Source organism: Crotalus tigris, unplaced genomic scaffold (genome assembly GCF_016545835.1).
Source record: "Crotalus tigris isolate CLP2741 ecotype Arizona unplaced genomic scaffold, ASM1654583v1 scf7180000017545.3456711, whole genome shotgun sequence".
NCBI classification, from domain to species: Eukaryota; Metazoa; Chordata; class Lepidosauria; order Squamata; family Viperidae; genus Crotalus; species Crotalus tigris.
In genome coordinates, this window is record NW_024096464.1 from 2,214,916 (window position 1) to 2,235,851 (window position 20,936).

Sequence of the window (20,936 nt, forward strand, 5' to 3'; positions counted from 1 at the left end):
GGTAAGGTGGAACCAATTAATTAAATATAGAATCATGTTGTATTTTAAGTAAATACCAATTAAATCCATTTTAAGTAAATACCATTTGAATCCAATAACTGAAGACTAGAGAAACTCAGCAGTGCTTCCCCACTGTAAATGGGACTGACTACTGATTAGATTCAAGTGCAATTTCCATTTCCAACCATTCAGATGAGCATGCACTGAAAAAGCATAATTTGTTCTATTGGTTTGCTTATTTATTATTAGATTTTTAATCGCACTCTCATTACTTTATAAGTAACTCAAAGCATTGGATGTATATAATACTCCTTCCTCGTCTTATTTTCCATACAACAACAACCCTGTAAGGTAGGTTGAGCTAAGAAACAGTAACTGATCCAAGTCATTCAGCTGGCTTTCATGCCTAAGGCAGGACTAGAACTCACACTCTTCTAGTTTCTAGGCCAGCCTCTTAACCACTATACCAGACTGGCTCTCTTCATTTCCTACTCCAAAATTCCATTCTTCATAGTATACAACATTTCTGAAGAGATCAGTGTACTGACTTCCAGGGAACCAATGGTGGACTGGAGACAACCTTGGTAGATTGAGGAGCTGGTGAATGGAATTCCTCTCCAGAGTAAAGAGAGGACCAGGGCTGCCCACAAGTGCTCCATACAGTGGTTCCCCGTGATAAGAGTGTAAGACAGTGGCCTCCATTGGGTTTTAGATTGCTGAGAATCAGAGGAAAGTCATCACTGCCCAAGTTGCAGTATGGAGCTTTTATGGAGACAGGGTTCGCATACTTCCTTTCCTACTCACTACCCACTTGAAAACAGAACAAGGGACGGTTGTTGCTAGAGTATTTTTTTAAAAATGGATTAAATGTTGGTGGTATATTTTAACTTTCTGACAAATCCTTTAGCTGACTAAATGAAGTTTGGTCAATAAACCAAAGTGTCAAGGCTACTCATAATGCAGTTCTACTCACAACGTGACAATAGAAACGAAGGGAGCAGGGAGGAGAATGCTTGGAATGCATTGGGAGCTGGGAGGGAGGTGAGGCATTTATGTGAGCCATTTGCAGCCTGAGAAGATCCTGATGCTTCAAGGCTGTGAGATGGGAACCTTCCAAAGGTGCAGAGTTTTCACAAAATGAAAAGAACATGTTCAATTGGTGGACAATGGACAATGGGTGGCCCAAGTGAGGAAAAAGGGAAGATTAACTATGATGTTTTTTGCATGAAAACCTCAGAGCTAGCTTCGCTTCTTCTGTGCCTGTATAGATCTATAAGTAAAGTTATACTTTTGGTAAAATAATGTCCCAGGAGTTTCTTTTGCTGCATTTGTCAAGAGGACAGTTGACACCAAAGCAAAATACAGATGTACTCCAGTTACAACCATTCATTCAGCAACTGCTTAAAATTATTATGGTGTTCAACAAAAGGATTTACAACCAGTCCTTAAATTTCTGGCCAATGCAGCACCCCTAGGTCATGTGATTGCTGACCTTCTATGTCAGCTTCCCACAAGCAGAGTCAATGGGGACACTGATAGGGTAGGTCACTAGTTGCTTGGGTAAGTCTTCTCATGGCCTTTTCTCATTCACATGCATAGACCCAATAGTGTCCTCCTTCTCCAGCCTTTCCTCATTCACACTAGAATGAACCTACCAGTATTGTCCTTTCCTAGGCCTTCCTGCACTCACACTCATGCACACACCCACCAGCATCCTCCTTCCCCAGCCTTCCTGCGCTTGTGCCTCACTATGACACACACCCCTAACTCATGCACAGGCCTCACAGGACTTTCCTCACCTCCCCTTCCTTGTGCTCCATACATGGGTCATCCTCCACTTTCTGCTTAATGACATATGTGTTTCAGAGTTATGACAACTGGGGCTACCTCGACTTCTGTTACTAATCAATGCAGTCACATGACATTGTATTTTATGATTGCAACACTTTGCAACAGCAATCCCAGGCCCAATTGTTGTCATAATACTACATGTATTAATTTACAGGTTTTTTAATGTTAATGGTTCCTTAATCATCTAATTTGGAAGCTAGCACAGAAGTTATGAATGGTGCTTGAGTTTCTTACCTTACGGTAAACAATCATATTTGGAGAACTGTCCTCTTGCTCAGCAGTATCCATCTCACTGGATCCTTGGGCCATGATGAACACACCTCTTCCCAAACAGGCTGCAAAGGCAAGAATAGTATGCAATAGTATATTGTAAAAAAATAGGCTATAGAATGCATCCCAAAACCAAATATACAGATATAGCAGGCTGTTCTAAATAAAATGTACTCACCTGCCTTATTCCTGAAATAAATATGCTCTGTCAACATATTCTATTATATGATGCCTGAAAGGATTTGATTTTGCTCTGACTGGCAATCCAGCTGTAATCATTTTGTTATATGATGCCCAAGCAATAATAAGTTTGTGTACTCCATTACAGTATAGATTTTTTTTCTTTTGCTTTTTTAAAACTCCAGGTCATCTTTTAATGACAACAAAATCAAGTCCACATCCACACTGGGTTCCCTGGGATTTTTCATAAGAATTCTGCTATTGTGGATACTACCAGATCTCTGTGAAGATCGGTGGATAACTTGGTGGAAGAAGCAAAAAAAAAAAAAAAAGAGAGAGATTTACTCAATGGCAACTTGTGTGGATATTCTAGGATACTCTATTGCTCTGCAAGTGAGCAAACACTCATAATGGCAGAGAAAGCAAGCTGATTTGGTCAACAGCAAAGGCTATGGAAGTAGTCAAAGCCTCACCACATCTTTGTATCCATGGTCAACAGTAAATCAAAGCAATAGAAAGAACAGAAAGTGCAGGAATGGCAAAGAAGTGGGCTCATGACTTGTCAACTTCTTGGAAGGGGAAAACACTTAACCTGAGCCCTCTTTTGTTAGTATTTATTTTATTCTCCATGATACAATCAAAGCAGAAGGAGCTGATTATAATGATAAGAGGAAGCTCTCTAGAAACCAGTTTGGGAAAGAACCCAAGAACTTCTCTTTTCCTTATATGCAACCTGCTGCTTTCTTGTACCTCACGAATACTTAACCATTTTGGTTGGACGTTCCCCTCTCTAGTCTGCCAGGAAACACAGAGGTGGGAGGATGGTGACATGACATCAAGGGAGAAGATGCCATGTCACCAGCTCCAGTTTTATGACTGATTTGTCAATTTTATACCACAGTTCAGAAAAAGTATCGCTAAGTCCAAGAGGTCACCCAGACAGTGACAAGCAGAATCAAAAAATGATTTTCCTTCAGAAAATAGATGTTTTTCCAGAAAGAGGACATGAAAGTAGGAGCATTAAACTATATTAAATTAATGCAATGAAACAATGAGACACCAAAAAGAATTTTTCTCCCAGATTGCATCACTAATAGCGATGAGTGCAACAGTAAAAATATTTAAATATGCCAGGTGATTATATTCATGCATGATAAATAAAATAAACAAAATATAGAAATACTGATGGAAAATTAAAATTATCTGCCTTCATAATCAATGAGACACCAATCTTTTAAAAGCGATCCAAAAAATTAAAACCTGATACCTTTCATGTGTATTCTGGATAATTTGGCGGAAGATACTATCTCAGTTGCAATCAAGCATATAGGACAGTATGCTACTGAGTAATGAAGAAATGTAGCCTCTATTACTCCAATCAATAAGAGCTCTAATATCTTAACAGTGAATCTATACTTCATCTTTTACACACTGAACTCACAATTATTTCATGGTATCATGCAGTCAGCCAATAAAATGGGGGGGAAAAAACATTTCAGAAGGAAGCATTGTAGAGGTTGCTATGTGACACTGCTTCCCAGACAGTGCTTCCCAGAATTACCCCAAATTGGGTAAAAATGGTTTATCTTTGGATAACAACATATGAACCCATTAATGGTTTTGCAGAGCTTAGGTCAAGCAGTCAGTGCAAAAAAAAAAGAAAGAAAGAAAGAAAAGAACCATTTGGAGTCTTTACTGTTAATAATTCAAAATGAATATCCTGAGGCCGTGGTGCAATTATTGCTATTTCCAAGCACCTACACAGTGTGGGAAGTTGGAGTTTTCACTCCAGCCTTCGTAAAGGGCAAAAAATGAGACTGTTTGCAGAACTCCAAAAATGGTTTAAGCTAAGCAAGGAAAAAGACTGGGAAACACTGCCACATGCCTTGATGGGGAATCATGACCCCTTTATGACTTGTGGACTTCAACTCCCAGAATTCCTGAGCTAGGATGGCTAGCTCAGAAATTCTGGGAGTCAAGTCCAAAAGTCATAAAAGGGCCATGTTCTCCACTCCAGACTTAGTCAAATATCATAGTGACAGTATAAAATGCTTGAATATTTTGGCCTCTGCTGAAAAAGATGGAAAGCAGGTTTTTCTTTCCAAGAAAAATCTTGCAAAAGTGACTATACTACCCATGCTCCCAGTGAGCCTTTTCCATTAAACTAGTGCTTAGGCAGAAATAGGTCCTCTTTGAATTATATAGAGAAGAAGCACAAAACAAAAATGCTCAATTAAATATTTAACAATAGATGTTAATTCCCATGCAATATAAAACCAAGAAATTACTTCTATTCCAGAATATCAAAATACAAGATGTATTCAACTCTGTCATGACTGCATGCATGCCTAATTAGAGAAAGAAGAAAGGTAAAAGGGAACGTTTATTATTTTTGCTAAAAAGCAAAACCTTAGGAAAAAAATCAGTCCATAACCAAGAATTGTTTCATCATTTAGCTAGAAGATGCAAAAAATGATATCTCTTATTTTATGCCTGAAGGATGTTTAAATAAATCAGAGTATTTTCTCATGCAATCTTATACATGAATATGTATGAGACAGTTCCACTGTGTTCAATGGGACTTTCTCATAGCTTAGTATATCTCATTAATGAATTCAGTAAGACTTGATTTTGAGTAGACATAGAATTGTACTTGGTTATTTTTATCACCCAGAAAACTATCCACTGGGCAGTGATTTAGATTCAAAAGGCAAAAAGAGATTTAAAGTGGACATTGGCCACACATGTACTGTTGGAAAGAGGTTAAAGCAAGTTTGTCCTCATCTAGGCTTCTGTAAAAAAATATGCATTTGTCTTAAGGAATTAACAACCAGCACTATATGTACACCCAGACATTCTCCAAATCTCATTATGTCCTTCAAATCTGGACCTCAGTACAACCCTATGAAGCACTTTAGTTAAAAACAGGACATAAAAATGAGCTTGCAAATGAAAATATAAACTTTTCTTCAAATTCAACTGCCCCAACTCATTAAAAAATTGCATTAAGAACTGGATGGAATTATGCAGAAAGATGCAGATCTGATATACAACACAAGTGGATTGCATTTATTATGATATATAGTTTATCAGGTAAAATATGCTTCCATTCATAGACATATGGACTAAGGTGAAAAAAATAGAGTGGCTTGGAATATGCTTAAAACACATGCTAAATTGACATGAGAGCTGGGACAATTTGATAAAATATTTTCATCCCAAACGTATTTTCTACTTAAGCAAAAAGTCTTGGAAACTGGGACTAAAGCTCCATTTCTGTTATTAATATTCTATGTGGATCCTTTCTGTTTATTGCATAAATTAATATGAAGATTTTTAGACCTATTCAAATAAAAGAAGTTTTATAAATAAGCAAAACAAATAAATAATTATTCCAGTTCAAATTTCTCTACCATTTTGTTTCCTGAAGCAGACTGGAATTACCACAACCCATTATAAAACAATACAGGCGATGGGTAAAAGCTGCTTCAAATATTGCTTTCCTCAAGCTACTATTTCTGTATGTTTGGATCACAATTCTTGCCTTCTTCACCTAACAAGCCTGGAGAATGAGGAAAACTGTGCTGGTTATGTAGAAGAGCATATGTCCTAAGATCCAGATGACTTCAACTCTGCTAGTTTTTCATAAGGAACTGAAGACTTGGTTTTCCTCCTGGGTATAGGCCAATAAGTTAAGTCAGCCCTACATACTGTATACGTGCTATTCCAAACATATATGTTTTAATTTTTGTTGGATATTTGTTGCTGTGTTAACTGGATATTACTCACCAATGTTGCATAGCCACTGACCATACCATTGAATAAATGAATATACACATTGTGCCCAACAGATCGGGAAGGACTGCTCTAATCTTTCACATCTGCAAACTTCACCTTCACATTCAAAGGACCACTATTACAAGCAATATTTTATGGAGAAATCTTCTTTACCTGCCATGGTAGGTATCCTAGAATCAGAGCTGGAAGGGACATTAGAGGTCTTCTTGTATCATGGTGTCCAGAACTGGATGTAGTATTCCAAATGTGGCCTTACCAGTGCAGTATAGAATGGTACGATCACTTCCCATGTACCTGATGTTATCCCTCTGTTGATGCAGCCTAGGACTATGCTGGCTGTTTTGGCAGCTGCAGCACATTGCTGACTCATATTTAAGTAGTATCCACCTGAACTCCTAGATCCATCTCACAAACTTGTGCTAGGTACTGCTTATCCTGTACCTGTGCATCTGATTTTTCCATCCATAAATGTAGGACCATGTTTTTCTCATCACTGAACTACATCTTGTTGGAAATTTTCTTGTGGCCAGAAACTTACTCCAAGTTTATTCCATGGATGAATACCATGATTTGGGCACTAAAAAAATATTACCCTAAAGGATATTATCAACAATTCAAGATATATCTCAATGGCCCAATTTGAAATGGCACACTCTACTTTTAATTCTCATCAGCTCTAAAAACTAAAATCAACAACAGCGAAATCTTTTTTATCATTAGTGATCTCAAATGAATTAATCAATACATTTTAGGATTACTGGATTTATAGTTCTACACAACTCACCTGGAGAACCTAAACTGGAGAGATTAGAATGCTTCAGACTGATTTCATGAAGGTCTAACTACCAAAGATTCTAACAGAAAAGTTATAGTCATCTTGGGGAATGACTATTCCAATTTGTCTGAATAACATTTTAAGTCATCTCTGAACAACAAGAGGGAAATGACAATTATTTATAAGGGATATATTTCAGAAAGAATGGCTGGTCAGGTGGTATAAACTGGGATGTATAATTGAGTCCAATGGGACTTTATGGGATTGATTTCACTTACTTGTTTTTTCTGCAGGTATTCTGTCTTCCCATGTTTTATTTCCAAGTCGGAGCATCGGTCCATCTATCTACCTTAGTACTGCCTAAGGTAAACTCTTTAGGGCTTCGATTGAAATCTTTCTCTGCCCTTACCTAGAGTTTCCTGAATTTTTAAAATAGAATGCTAAAAAATTAAAGACTAATAAAAAGACCTCCAAATAAATAGGAAAGCAAAACCCCCAAAATTATACAAGAGCAAATATAACCTAATTTGTGAGCATATAACACTAACTTCTAAACTTTAGGAAACAGGTGAAATGTCCATCTTTAATACCTGTGTCCAAATGGTCATTTTCATTTACTCCATTAGGAATTATTTTATTAATATACTGTATCTAAGACTGGAGACCAAACATAAGTAAAACACTACTTCATGAATGGCTTCTTTGTTAGTGTGTTAATTTTTCAGCCCATTTTATTTCCAATACTTTTTAATGCCACTTATCCAAAGTAATATGTATTTTAATTTTCTGATTATTTTAATTTTATGCTAGAACTTTGTGAGATCTAACAAATAACTAAATTTAAATTAAGTAGTTGAGTTCTTAACAAACAAAAAACCTCCCTCTTTTATAAGAATTGCTATGTCACTATATTTCTTCATCACTAGCCAATTCTGCATTAAACCTATGGTTTAATTGTCATCTTATTCCTTAATCTTCTATTTATGATTTCAAATACTGTTGCTTAGGTGATGTTGACATAGAGCATTGGGTAACAAGAGAAATGCCTAGCTTTTGTGTATTCACTATTATCTGTGTGCTTCAAAATTATCTAACATATACATGTACTGTAATCAGAGGTTGTAGATTGCTGCAATCAGGCAAAGTTGTTTCCCAAAACTAAGCTTGATCATCAGTTACAAAACCAACTGCTAGAATGCTTATTCTTAACCAAATAAAATAAAATATTCAGTTGGAAAGGAACATACCTAACTCCCGAGCCTGGCTACAGATTTTATTTGACATGACAACTTGTCATTTCAAAATAGGACTTGAAGATTGGCTGAGGTTGTGATTCTGACATTTGTGAGAAAACAGGACTGAGAATATTAGCTTTCCTGTACTCTATCCAGGTTTTCAGTATCAGTTTGCAGCCTAATAAAATTGCAGTTGCTTATTTCTTATGTGAAATCATCTTCCCTTGAGGAATCACTTCTGTTTCAGAAAGTGGAGTGATTCAGAGATATGCTGTCGGTAAATTGTGATAGCCTTTTCACCCATCTTCACCATTTGAAATAAAGCATACTAATCAGGCTGTTATAGTATGCCTTATTTTGATTGTGATGCTTCTGACATGAATAAACAAACAAACCATTTGAAACCTGAAATCAACCCAATCTGGACCTGATATATAAAAATTGGGATGTGGTGGGGCAGTGTTCCACGAAATTAAAATCAGATCCAAATCCATGGAGAGCAGGTTAATATTTGAAATATGTAAAGAATCTCAAAGTTGAAATGCAAAATATTTTCAAATATAAAGTCAGTGCTTTTTCATGTAATGCTTTCATTTAATATGTTCATTAGAGATATGTCAGTTAAATGACCTATCATTTTTAAAGTCTTAACCATAATAAAGTGACACTATACAAAGAACTTGGTCAACATTCATGACACAGCAGCATATATATCAACAATTTTATTGATCCTTGTATTTTTTTTCTATGCACAGAAAGCAAAAGACACTTGTGAAATGTTTTGCCATCGCATCAAAGTAGCTAACCTGAAGCTATTCAGTATCAAGGAGCAAAATCACCTTCACTTGAAAACATTTCCTATCATTTTCATTAATCTTAAAACAGCTAATATTAATACGGATAAAAAAATATCTCCATCTCCTCTCCTTTCATGTATTTATAAAACTGGTATCATCAAAGAGAAAGAGAATGTGTTCTTTTTGTAGTCCAACCACACCAGATATTTACCCATATTTAGACTTGCTATTCTTGGTTGTTGGGAGAGACAAGAAACATCAACATGATTTTGCTATGCATGTCCAGGTAGAATCTAGAGACAAGAACTCATTGACAGGAGATAAAATTATTGGTAGAACTCTGGAGGTTTTAGCAATATCAGAGGCAAACAGCCTATATAAAACTACAGCTTTACAATGCAAACATCAAAATCTGAACTTATCTTCCTGAGACACGGCCGAACCAGCATTTAATTATTTTAAAGCAGTTGACCTGATTGTCAGGCCCCTTTTTCCTCCCCTAAGTTAGCTTCTAGATGAATCTGGTGAATCTGAGCTGAAATGTAGCCTGCATTTTCCTGTTTTGAAATGTTACTGAGAAAGTAGCTGTCCACATGCCAGAGAGCTCTGGCCAAAGGTTTCCACAAAACAATCAACCCAGCTATTACACTTCTCCTTTTTTGCTACCACTAGTTATCCAATATCTGATTCTTTAGTACCAGCACTAGATACCAAACACAAGAAGGTTTGAAGCTAACTAATCTCTAGGGTTGTGGAAAAGCCCTTTCTCAGATCCAGGCAGAGCAACTTGTTTACATTCTCCTGCCTTTTCCCCAAGGAGTTTAAGGCAGCATATACTGCTCTATCCTGTCGTCCTTGTTGTCATTTTATCCTCAGAGAAATCCTCTGTGGTAGTTTAGCTTATTAATCCAACATCACACACTGAATATCATGAACCTGGGAATCTCTATTCTTAATCCAGAAATAAGCAGCCTCATTTGTGTGGAGGGTTTTTTTTTTGTTTATTCCTAAAAATATTGTGAGAAATTGGTATGCTGCAAAGGAAAGAGGCAGCCTCAAACATATTGACGTAGCCTCTTAAGACATTAAAAAAATGATGGAAGGTTGCAGCCCAGAGCTTTTTTCATTAATGATTCTACCTGCTCAAAAAAGTGGGGCAATGAAAATTTCCTGAGGATTAAAGAGTAAAGGAGACTTTCATCAATTTGATTCTAATAAATGAGAATTTTATAACCAGACATAACATTCATAGCACCTATTTCTTAAAGAGGCAAGACTCTCCTGGCTGCCTTTTTAACAGACCACCCCTCACCTGCTCTCAGAAATTCACCTAGCCATCCTCCTCATTCTCTTCTCAGCCTTATTTCAAAATCCAACCATACTGGGTCACTTTGAAAACCCAAATGCCTTCATATACAAGGCTTAAATGATATAGGTGTGTTGTGCAATATTTTGGAACACATAGCAAATGAAAGAAAGCTGTTTTGAAGACCTGCATTCCAAATAAAGTAACATTTTTTCAAGTTTTTTTCTGAAATAAAGGAATCTGCACCCAAAATTTTAGACTTGCTTTGGACAGTATTATCTAAAGGCAACTTTGTGGCAAATTGATAAATATCTAAACCTCACCTAAGTTTAAAAAGAAATACTAGATTGAAAGAAACTGCAGTTCCAACATTCCAGCTGCTCACCCATATCAGTGCTTCTAAAAGAAACACAGGAGTAAGACATCGGATGTTATGATAATGTTTTCCACATAGAGTGATACCTCGGTACTCATGGTTAACTGACTTAGAGTGGGGGGGAACGCAACATGTACCAAAAACAATAATAACTAAACAAATTTCTCCCATAAGGAATAATGTAAATAAATGTAATGTGTTCCCAAACCAAAGACAATGCACATTTTAAAGGCAATACATAAAAAGGTAGGGTTGTATATCATTACTTTACATGAGAAATAAGCCTAAAAATTAATAAATCCTTAGATTAAATAAAATAAAAACTTCATTTTACCTGTACTGATAAGGGGAAAAAAGGGGCAAAAATACACAAAATGACCACAGAAGCTAAGACAAGACTGCAAGGGGATGTGCACAGGGAAAGAGCTACCCCATGACTAACGCGTCATCCTTTGTTTCGGCTGGAAGTCACAAGGCAACTGATATCAACAAGTCCTAGCTTTGTATCAAGTATCAAACAAACGATGACTAGCGAGACAAAGTTTTCTTGTCAAAATGCGTCGAGTACCAAATACGATGAGTTTCAAAGCAATCGAGTACCAAAGTATGACTGTCCTGTTGCAATTTGCACCTCTTAGGAACAGGCAATGTTTAAAAAGTGTGAATTGTTAGAAGCTTTATTTCAATATTGACCAGGTTTCCAAGCATTTATGCCTGACTTGGAGAGCTGTGAAGTACAAAATATTTCAATCAAGGATGGGCAAGATGTAACCATCTAGGTATTATTGAACACTCACCACTTGTGAAGATGAGGAGAACTGTAGTCCGATAATATCCATGAGCCCCTGCTTGGTCCTCTCTAATCAAGACAATTATGCTCCAATTCTTACTTATTCTTCCTGGTTTTCTGTCTGAAGTGACAGTTCCCCCATTGCATTCTGGGCTTGTAATGATTAGATAGACCCTGATTCAATTCCCCATCTACTCATGGAACTCTACTACTTTTGGACTACTATAGAGTTGCTTTACAGACTGAGAGAGATGGGATATAATTTTAGTAAATAAATACTATACTTCAAACAATTTCTTAACCGAGTCTGTCTCACAGGAGTGTTGTGAAGATGAAACTGAAGGGGAAATTCTGTCTTGAGCTTCTAGAAGAAAGCCTAGATCTAAATAAAACAAACAGTACTATTTGTTTCAAATATTATTCAGAGTCAAATGGTTTCATATCTGTTCACTGAGAATGTAATTGTGGTGTGCTTGTCAACATTTTTGCCACAGGCTAAATAAATCAGAATTAAATGTTTGTAGGGTGTCTCTATGGAGTAGTATTGGGCACCTATACGCCTTGCTGTGCATGTGCATCTTGGGTTGGTGATTTTATTTTATACAGTGGGTCAAGAGTTAACTTTAATATACCCATTGAATTAGAATAATGTATCATCTTACTCCATCAAGAAGCTTGGTTGGAAAAATCAGTCTACCACACTACATAAAAAACAAATCAAACCAGAGGTACCCAGCATGAAACTGCTTGCACTTATATAAAAAGCTTTCCACATCAAAGCCTAAATAAATAAATAAATAAATAAATAAATGTCTTATCCATCCAAAGCGTTCAGGAGATCCAACATTTAGTGGGTTGTTCCATAAGAGACTAAAGAGAAGTGGATCTGTGGTAGTCCTTGCCGTTCAGAGTCCTGAAGAAGACTCTCAAATGGTTCTCTTTTTCTGTGTTCATATTACTATTGCACACTCACTGTTTTTTTTAATATGGAAGAAAAGCAAGGGGAAAAGATTAAAAGAAAAAAGAAAAAAGAAAAGTTGATTGGAGTGAAAATACCATTTAATTCAAAAATTTAACTGAACATTCTGTAGAAATTGCTGGGTGGTGGTGGTGGTGATTTCAGTGTCATTTCAAATATTATGCTGACCTACTGAGTTCAACAGGTAAAGGGGAGCAGGTGAATAGAAACAATGAGGAGGGGTTTTCAGACTCCGAGGGTTCTCCCAGCTGAGCTCTTTCAATTTCAGTTCTCCCCAATCTCTTATACACTGAAACCAGTATTTCCCAGTTTTTGAAACAAGGCTATTAAGAAGCAGAGACTATTCTCCTCAACTATTCTGCTCCATCTCACCCATCAATTCCCTATAAATTAGATCAATCATTTCTCCAGTTCTCAGCAGTCTGAAAGAAACTCAACAGAAAGAAAGTTGTAACTCCTTGGCATTAAGTATGTTTGCATATTTATTTGTTTTTTTCAACCAATATAGTTGCCCAACTCACAATGACTCTGGGTGGTAAAATAAAATTAAAAACAACCATACAAACAATACATATCAAAACAAAAACAAGCAAAACCTGGCAAGCTAGGTCATTGATTTTGTTCCTTCTAGAGTGAAGATGAAAAAATGCAAAGAAGACACTGAAGCTGCAATCCAAAGAACACTTATGTGTTAAATATATTGGAAGCAGAGATTTCAGTTACCCTTGCTTAACTTCAGATGGCGTTCTCCAGACTGAAGATGGTCCACAACAGGGGTGTCAAACTGCCGGGCCACAGGCTGGATGCATCATGGCAAAACCACGCCCACCCCATTGCAAGCAATGGAAAAAAGGTCACAATACATGGCAACACGTCACATGACACCCCTGGTCTACAACAACCAGGTATTTGTGGCTCATCAATAAACCTGTAGCAACCCTTCCCCTTTTTGCACTTTATTCAGGAAGGAAAAACAACTCCACCTATCAATCATAGTCAGAGCTTGGTGTCACCTTGATAAGTTACAGAGGCTTCTTCTGAATAAATGAGTTTAGGAAGAATCAATGTAGCTATTATCAAAACCGAGCATCTCAGAAGTGCTGTAACAAAGTTCCAACAGGGAACCTATTCAACTGCCACTCTAAAGCAACAATTTAAACTATTTGTTATTCCCTTTCCAATCCCAGTTCCTACTGTTTTAACACTAGTACCTCCCACAGTTCAGAGACCTGAAGTATCTGAAATTGCTCTGAACCTGCTTTTATGGACTCACAGAAGCTCTCATAAGCTAATGATACATTATTACAAGAAAGCACACTTTCCTCGTGTCTAGTTGTAGATGCACACAAGGAAACAAACAAAAGCCTATTTATTCAAGCTTCTTTTCCAACTCAGGTGCTTCTTTATAAGCACATATTGTACAGCGAAATAAGAGTCAACTTAATCCCCAGCCTTGTTGCTTGCATTTAAGCAAATGTGGATCCTATTTTTATGCAGACATTTTCCCCCTTTTTTTGACGGCTTGTTGAAACTCCACACAACCTAATACATTCCTTGCCAAGACCTGCTTAGAAGATACTTGTGAAAACATTATTACAGTGAAATATTCTAGCAGAAGTGTTCCGTTGGTTTTAGAAGGACATAGTTCAAAGTGTGTTTCTTAGTAGAGTTTAAGTAAGAGAGATGGGTAGCTTGCATCTATTTCCTTTTGTTTCCTGGCCACATCAAGCAATCGGTTGCCTAAAACGCTGATGATTGACCCAGCCCTGTTCTCACACTGGGCTACAGAAGATCCCAATATGCAAGTGAGCCAGTTCCCAATTGCCTTTTCGTTTTATTCCCCTTCTGGCTGCGAAACAAGTTGAAAAATCAAGCCAGTTCTCCGAATCTATACAAAAGTGACCTGGTTCTTGAACTGCCTACCACGCTTTCAAAAGCCCCGATTAAGAGTCGTGGGGACTAACCCCGCAGTAACAGTCTCTATTCGAACAACCACCGACCGCCAACTTTGACTAACCCAACTCTTTATCAGCCAGACGACTGGCGCGGCAAAGAGGGAGGATCACAACCCGGCAACGTTGCTCTCGCCTTTGCCCGACTGGTTGCTTAGCGATTGTCCTACGGAGCTCGCCGCCCCCTTGCCTCGCAGCCCCCGGCTAGCCCCAAAGGCGTTTCTCTATAGCAGACCCGGGCCGGCAGGCAGCCTGGCGTGCGCGGGAAAAAACTCTCTCCTCCGTTTCGCCTGCAGCCTCCCCCCACACACACACACACACTCCGCCGCCCGCCCGCCAGCCCGCCCGGCAGGCAGGGCTGCTGCCGCCCCCTCAGCCGAGCGCGCGAAGCCAGGCAGGCACTTTTGCCTCCCCTCCTTAGGAAAAACAGGATTTCCTACGAATAGGGCAGAACGGGAAGGCGGCGCAGGGGCCCGCGGCGGACCACCCTTTTTTTGGGGGGGGGGAGCGACTTCTCCTTCCCCACCTTTTCCGAAAGGAATTTGCACCCCCGGAAACGTCAGCGGGCTTCACGAGACAGGCCGGACCCGTCTCGTCGGGTCTCTAGAAAGGGAGAAGAAAGCCGGAAAAGGGGTGGGGGGGGGGAGAGAAAGAAGAACATCGAGGCATGCCGTTGCAGGGCAACTGCGATTACCTTAGCAACCGAGAGGCTCGTCGATGCGTCCCCTTCTGCTTTTCAGATTTCGGCTGGGCGGCAGAGCCCAGCCTGGCGCATAGCCGGTGGGGGTGAGGGACAAGCGCGGAGAAAGCGGGCGGAATGCAAAGAGCCTCCTCGCGGCTTCTGCGGGGCTCTCTTTCGCTCCCCCCGCCTCTTCAAGACACAGTCGGTCTGCTTGGACGCGCCTACCGGCGGACAAACAAGGTAAGTCAGGGCTGCGGCGGGGGGCTCCCTCGCCGAAGGTGGACCCTGAAGGACTGGAGAAACCCAGAAGGACGTGCTCCGCGGTCACTCCCGCCGCGGCTTTCCGCTGCCCGCCGCCTCTCCCCATTCGCTCCAGCCCTTGCACATACTCTCCGTCGCTTCGGCTAGCCGTGAGAAAACCGCTCGGGGTTTTGGGCGGACTGAGAGGCGGACACCGAAAGCGAAGCGAAGGTTCCAAGTCCGAGGTTTCTCCTGGGCGAAGCAGTTGACTGCAGTGGCAGCAGCTCCCTCTACAGGCCGCGAGGAGGATTGCGACGTTTTTGTCTCTGTCTCTATGGGTCTGTGTGTGGTTTTGTGGGTTTGTTGTTTTTTTTTCTCCCACCTGGTGACAGACGGGGCGAGAGGCTCGGCGGGCGAGTGCCTTGGCCTTATATGGAGCAGCCTAACCAGCGATTCCTCCTAACCGCTTCCTTGGGTAATTTAGATTTCCGCAGCTGCCTGTATGGAAGAAGCCGATGGTCTTGCATTCTGCAAATGGCCGGGAGGAGGCTGAAGCTCTCGCCAATGACTGTGCTACATACAGGCCTGACAACTTGTGGGCCGGGGGTTACAGGAAACGTAGTCTAAGATGCTTGGGGATGGTGAAGTCGGGGAAAGTGAAAAGGTGGCAGCCTTTGAACTTCCATCAGAGCGAGCAAGAGTTACTTATCAATGTGAAAAGTTCAATATTTAATCCTCCTATTTTGCCCTTAACAAGTCTATTGGGCTGAGAGAGTGAGTGAGTGAGTGAGTGGCCCAAAGTCACCTAGCTGATTTCATGCCTAAGGTAGAACTAGCACTTCCAGTCTCCTGGTTTCTAGCCTGGTGCCTTAACCACTAGACCAAACTGGCTCTGTAAGCCACGATCTATCAATCCACTGATCTGAATAAAGCCAGATGTGGCTTTTTTGTGATTAAGCAAATCTGTTAAGGGGAAAGAGTGGAATTGCTTTTGATTGTGCTGTGTGCTAAGAATCTTGCCATTGGAAACATTGTGGGGGCTTTCCTTGCTTGCGGACCATTTAATGCAGGGGTCTTCAAACTTGGCCCTTTTATGACTTGTGGACTTCAACTCCAGAATTCCTCAGCCAGGCACGCTGGCTGAGGAATTCTGGGAGTTGAAGTCCACAAGTCATAAAAGGGCCAAGTTTGAAGACCCCTGACTTAACGTCTTCTACTTGAAAGTATTTGCAGAAGACAAAAATTTCCTTGAAGAAATCCTGCAGGTGAAGCTGCAGATTGCTTCCCTGGTATCAGGAGCAGGCTGGATTGAAGGGTTGACAGTCACCTTTGCTAAAGAAATTCTTCATAATCTGAAAGCCAGGAATGAATTACAGGTAATCCTCGTCTTACAACCTCAGTTGAGTCCAGAATTTCCACTGCTAAGCAAGGTGGTTGTTAAGTGGGTTGTGCCCAATTTTACAGCTTTATTTTGCCACAGTTGTTAAGCAAATCACTGCAGTTGTTCAGTGAATCTGACTTCCCCCATTGTTTTTGGTTGGGAAGATTGTAAATGGCAGTCACATGACTCTGGGATGCTGCAACCATTGTAAACACATGCTGGTTGCCAAGCGCCTGGATTTTGATCCCATGATCATGGGGATGCTGTGACAATTGAAGGTGTGTGGACTTGTGGGCCACTTTTTTCAATGCTGTTGTAACTCTGAATGGTCGCTAAACAAATAGTTGTATGTGGAGGATTACCCGTATGATTTCTACACAGGGAGAAACATATGTCACAGGATTCAAACAGGATGCAGTGGCTTTAAACTCCATTTTGAAACCAGTACTGAAATCTGTACTTTCCGATGAGCACACTCAAAATGCTCCGTGCAGTTTTTCATTTACAAGGATGCTCGAGTCTGTTTTGGACAAAAGTGCGCATTCTTACTATTATATTTTCATTATTGAGCAAATATCTGTTTTACATTTGAGTTAGATTCATAAGTTCAGAAAGGATTCGGTAAAATATCTTCAGTGGGGGTTATTCAGCCTCTAATGGAGAGTTCTAGTGGAGGACAACATACTACTGCATAAATATCCTTTTCCACTGGTTAACGATGAAATTTACAATTAGTAATAATTTATCTAAGCTGAAATCTGTACCTTCTACCCATTGATTCTCATCATTCCCCCAAGATTACAGAGAATAACTTTACTCCTACTTACCTCTGATACTACTTTAGATATCTAAAAATTGATATTACACCTTTCCCCAGTCTTCTCTTCTATAAGCTGAACATACCTAAATGTTGTAACTTCCTTATAGGACTTGGTTTCCATCCCTTTGACATCTTAGTAGTCCTTCTCTGAACATGATCCAGTTTGTTAATTTCTTGTGTTCATCAGAACTGGACACAATATTGAAGGGAAAGTGACCAAGGCGGACTAAAATGGTAAACCTTTACATCATCCTATCAAATATTCTTCCAACCTATGCTTTCCCAAAAGAATAAAATTACTCTAAAGAGAGCATTGGGCATCAATCTGAGGATTTTTTTTTTTTTTTTTTTTGCTTTAGAGCTATCATTCATTTATTTAGGAAATGTATATTACTGCCCGTCTTAAGTATATAACTCTGGGCATCAAGATGATATAAAAACCATAACACATTACAAGGAAGAAAATGTAAAGAATTATTGGATGAGAATGATTTTTAATCATATCCCAGGTTAAAGGGCAGCAATAGCAATAGCACGTAGACTTACATACCGCCCCCTAGTGCTTTACAGCACTCTCAAGAGGTTTACAGAGTGAGCACATTGCCCCCCAACAATCTGGGTCCTCATTTTACCAACTTCAAAAGGATGGAAGACTGAGTCAACATTGAGCCAATCAGTATCAAGCTTCTGGCAGTGGACAGAGTTAGCCTGCAACACTGCATTCTAACCACTGTGCCCCCACCGCTCAGGATAGATACCATCTGTCTGTTGCTACCCACTGATCTAGTCATATCTCAGTCTGCATTAGGGACATTTTCAGCACCAAAGATATTATTAGAGGTGATCACTGTATCTAATAGACAAACAAACCCATAATTAGTCTTTATAAATATTAGTAATTATTAAATCAATTTGATAAAAATAATTTAAAAACTAATCAGAACAAAGATTTAGAGATCCCCATTTTCTAAACAATGGGAAATTGTCTTAAACATCTATATCAAACATTTCCATAGATCTTAGATTTCAGCCTATCCAATGAAAACATTTTGAACCGTTGGTAAATCTTGCTTGATAAAATGAGATACAATGAGAATAATACTACGGGGTTATTGGTACTCTTTGGGTGTGATTGTTTTTTTGCAACCAACCCCGGAGAGCAGCAAGGACCCACAGTTCAACCATGAGCTACAAACATTCTCTTCTATCAATAAAACCTCATTTTCTGATGTCCTAAATTTTTTCTATTATGCATATTAACTTTATTTTAAGACAGGGTTTAATATATATGAACACACATGTTCTTATGAATTACATGGCTATTACATGTAATTTGACTGCTGGGTGACATAAATTCTCCATATGCTTCTTACTGCTAGGAGACATGGTCCTTCAATATTGTGACGATAAATTTATGGACCAGTTACTCAATGGATTGAAGACCTGGTGTTACCGGTAAAATATGATAATGTCCCTTACAGATATACATTAGGTATGGACTGTAAGATGTGGTCATTCCGAAAGTTTTACAAAGCATTATTGACGTAAATATATGTTATACACATACAGTATGGGAAGCCACCCAGAGTAGCCACACAGGGAGATGAGGGGCAAAGAAATTTAACAAATCTATATTATTATATAAATAAAAATGTAAATGTTCGTTTGTTCAAAATCTTAAATCTCTGAAAGTTCTTCAACGATTGCTTTGAAATTTTGACACAATGTTGCATTCGAATACGCACGTGTTTTTATATACCTACTAGATATCACACCTATAGATGTCACATCTGTGACAGGTAAAAACATGCTTCTTTTCAAAAACAGCGCCGGCAAACCAGATAATCTCTATATCTGCACAGACAATGGAACAATAAAAATATTGTATACCCACAAGCATTGTGAAATTAAACATATTACAAACGTGCGCTTTCTCTTTTCTTTCTTTTCCATTTAACCAGACTCAGCCACAGCAACACGTGGCTGGGTACAGCTAGTAAATAAATAAATATCTATATTGTTGTTTTGCTTTCTTTTTATTTTTCCATTCTATGTTTGAATAAAAAAAGGAAACATACACACAGAGCCACAGAACTCCCTGAATTGATGAACAAGAAAGAATCACTTAAGTACAATGCTGCTTAAGGCCCCAGTCACTCCTAAATTCCAGGAAGTGACAAATTTCTTCGGTTCTTGGGAAATCCACCAGGTAACCTCTGAAAATCAAAAGGCTATATTAGACTCCTGCTGTGGTTCAATCAAATAGATCTCTGCCCCATGCTGTAGTATAGGACTGTTCCATAGGGGTCATAAACTGCCCTGGCTATAGTAAAGGAAAGACTTTAATGTTCCTCAGCTTCAGTCTGCATCCACCCCAGGATAAAAATTACTTCTTACAGGCGGCTAATTGCTAGCCTTATTCCATATTGTCTCTATAGTACCGTTAAGTTCTCAGGAAAGTGCTTTGGAAACCCATTTACTGAGACACATTTTAATCTGATTTTTAAAAGACTATTAATTTATTAAGTCCCTTTGCAATATTGGGAAAGTCACATCAATATCCGAAACCTCTAAAATAATACAGAAATAGGAGTGGGCAGTACAAGAATTTCAAAATAATAGTACATAATAAATCCATCCTGTATTAGAACCCAGCAGAATTATTATATTCTTTCAAGCTGCAGTTGCTTTACTGCTCAGATATAATAGTAAACAAACAAAAAAAAAAACCCTCACCTTTCCATTATACAGCAAGATAATGTGTCACATTGACTCTGGCAGTATTCCAGTTTGATTTATTTATCTTGAAAAACTTAATGCAGTACACCAGTGTTTCTCAACCTTGACAATTTTAAGGCATGTGGACTTCAACTCCCAGAATTCCACAGCCAGCATTGCTGGCTGTGGAATTCTGGGAGTTGAAGTCCACATGCCTTAAAATTGTCAAGGTTGAGAAACCCTGCCGTATACTGTACATGATTTTTTTAAAAAGAAAAACCTGTAAATTACCTGCAAAAGGGGGTAATATCTTCTTTCTAAAATAGCCTGTACAGGACCAAAACACATTTATCATCACATGTTTCTGAGCCTTGCAGCCATGCATCCAATTTTCTGCACATATCCTGGAGATTTAAGAGAAGGGCTGTAAAGGAAAAAAGGCTATAAAACGCAAAGATTGAAATAAATTTGTTGAAAGAAGGGCATGAATTAATTTGTCCTACCATTTTCTGGCAGGGTCTGAATTAATTTGTCCTGTCAAAGAGAAAAGGGCCAGCCAGTTGTCAGGGACTGGGCGGAACCAAGCCGGTAATAACTGGGGATTTGGTTAATGGCGGCAACTGGCAATGCAAGTATTGTTGTCGCTAAACGATGTAATAATGTATCATGTTTTACAACCATATCACTTAGTGATAGAGATTCCAATCCTAATTACCATCATAACTCAAGGACTATCTGTACATACAGAGCCTTTCATACTTGCTGCCTTTGTTTTGCATTAAATCT

At 39.0% G+C, this 20,936-nt stretch overlaps 1 protein-coding gene across 3 annotated transcripts in view; it reads right to left on the reverse strand.

The window, feature by feature from the left end:
* The window catches only part of RGS6 (regulator of G protein signaling 6), a 222,338-nt gene extending 206,030 nt beyond the window's left edge, over positions 1–16,308 (reverse strand). Inside the window, exons 1-2 of one of the 3 annotated variants that reach the window (XM_039334125.1) lie at positions 15,004–16,308; positions 2,086–2,186 (exon numbers count right to left, since the gene is read on the reverse strand). In XM_039334125.1, the coding sequence (XP_039190059.1) occupies positions 2,086–2,160 (75 nt within the window). In that variant the 5' untranslated portion in view covers positions 2,161–2,186; positions 15,004–16,308. Of the gene's footprint in view, positions 1–2,085; positions 2,187–14,835; positions 14,936–15,003 lie in introns of those variants that run through there. The other 2 variants (XM_039334140.1, XM_039334134.1) reach the window with 2 other exon arrangements.
* Positions 16,309–20,936: the final 4,628 nt, after the last annotated feature.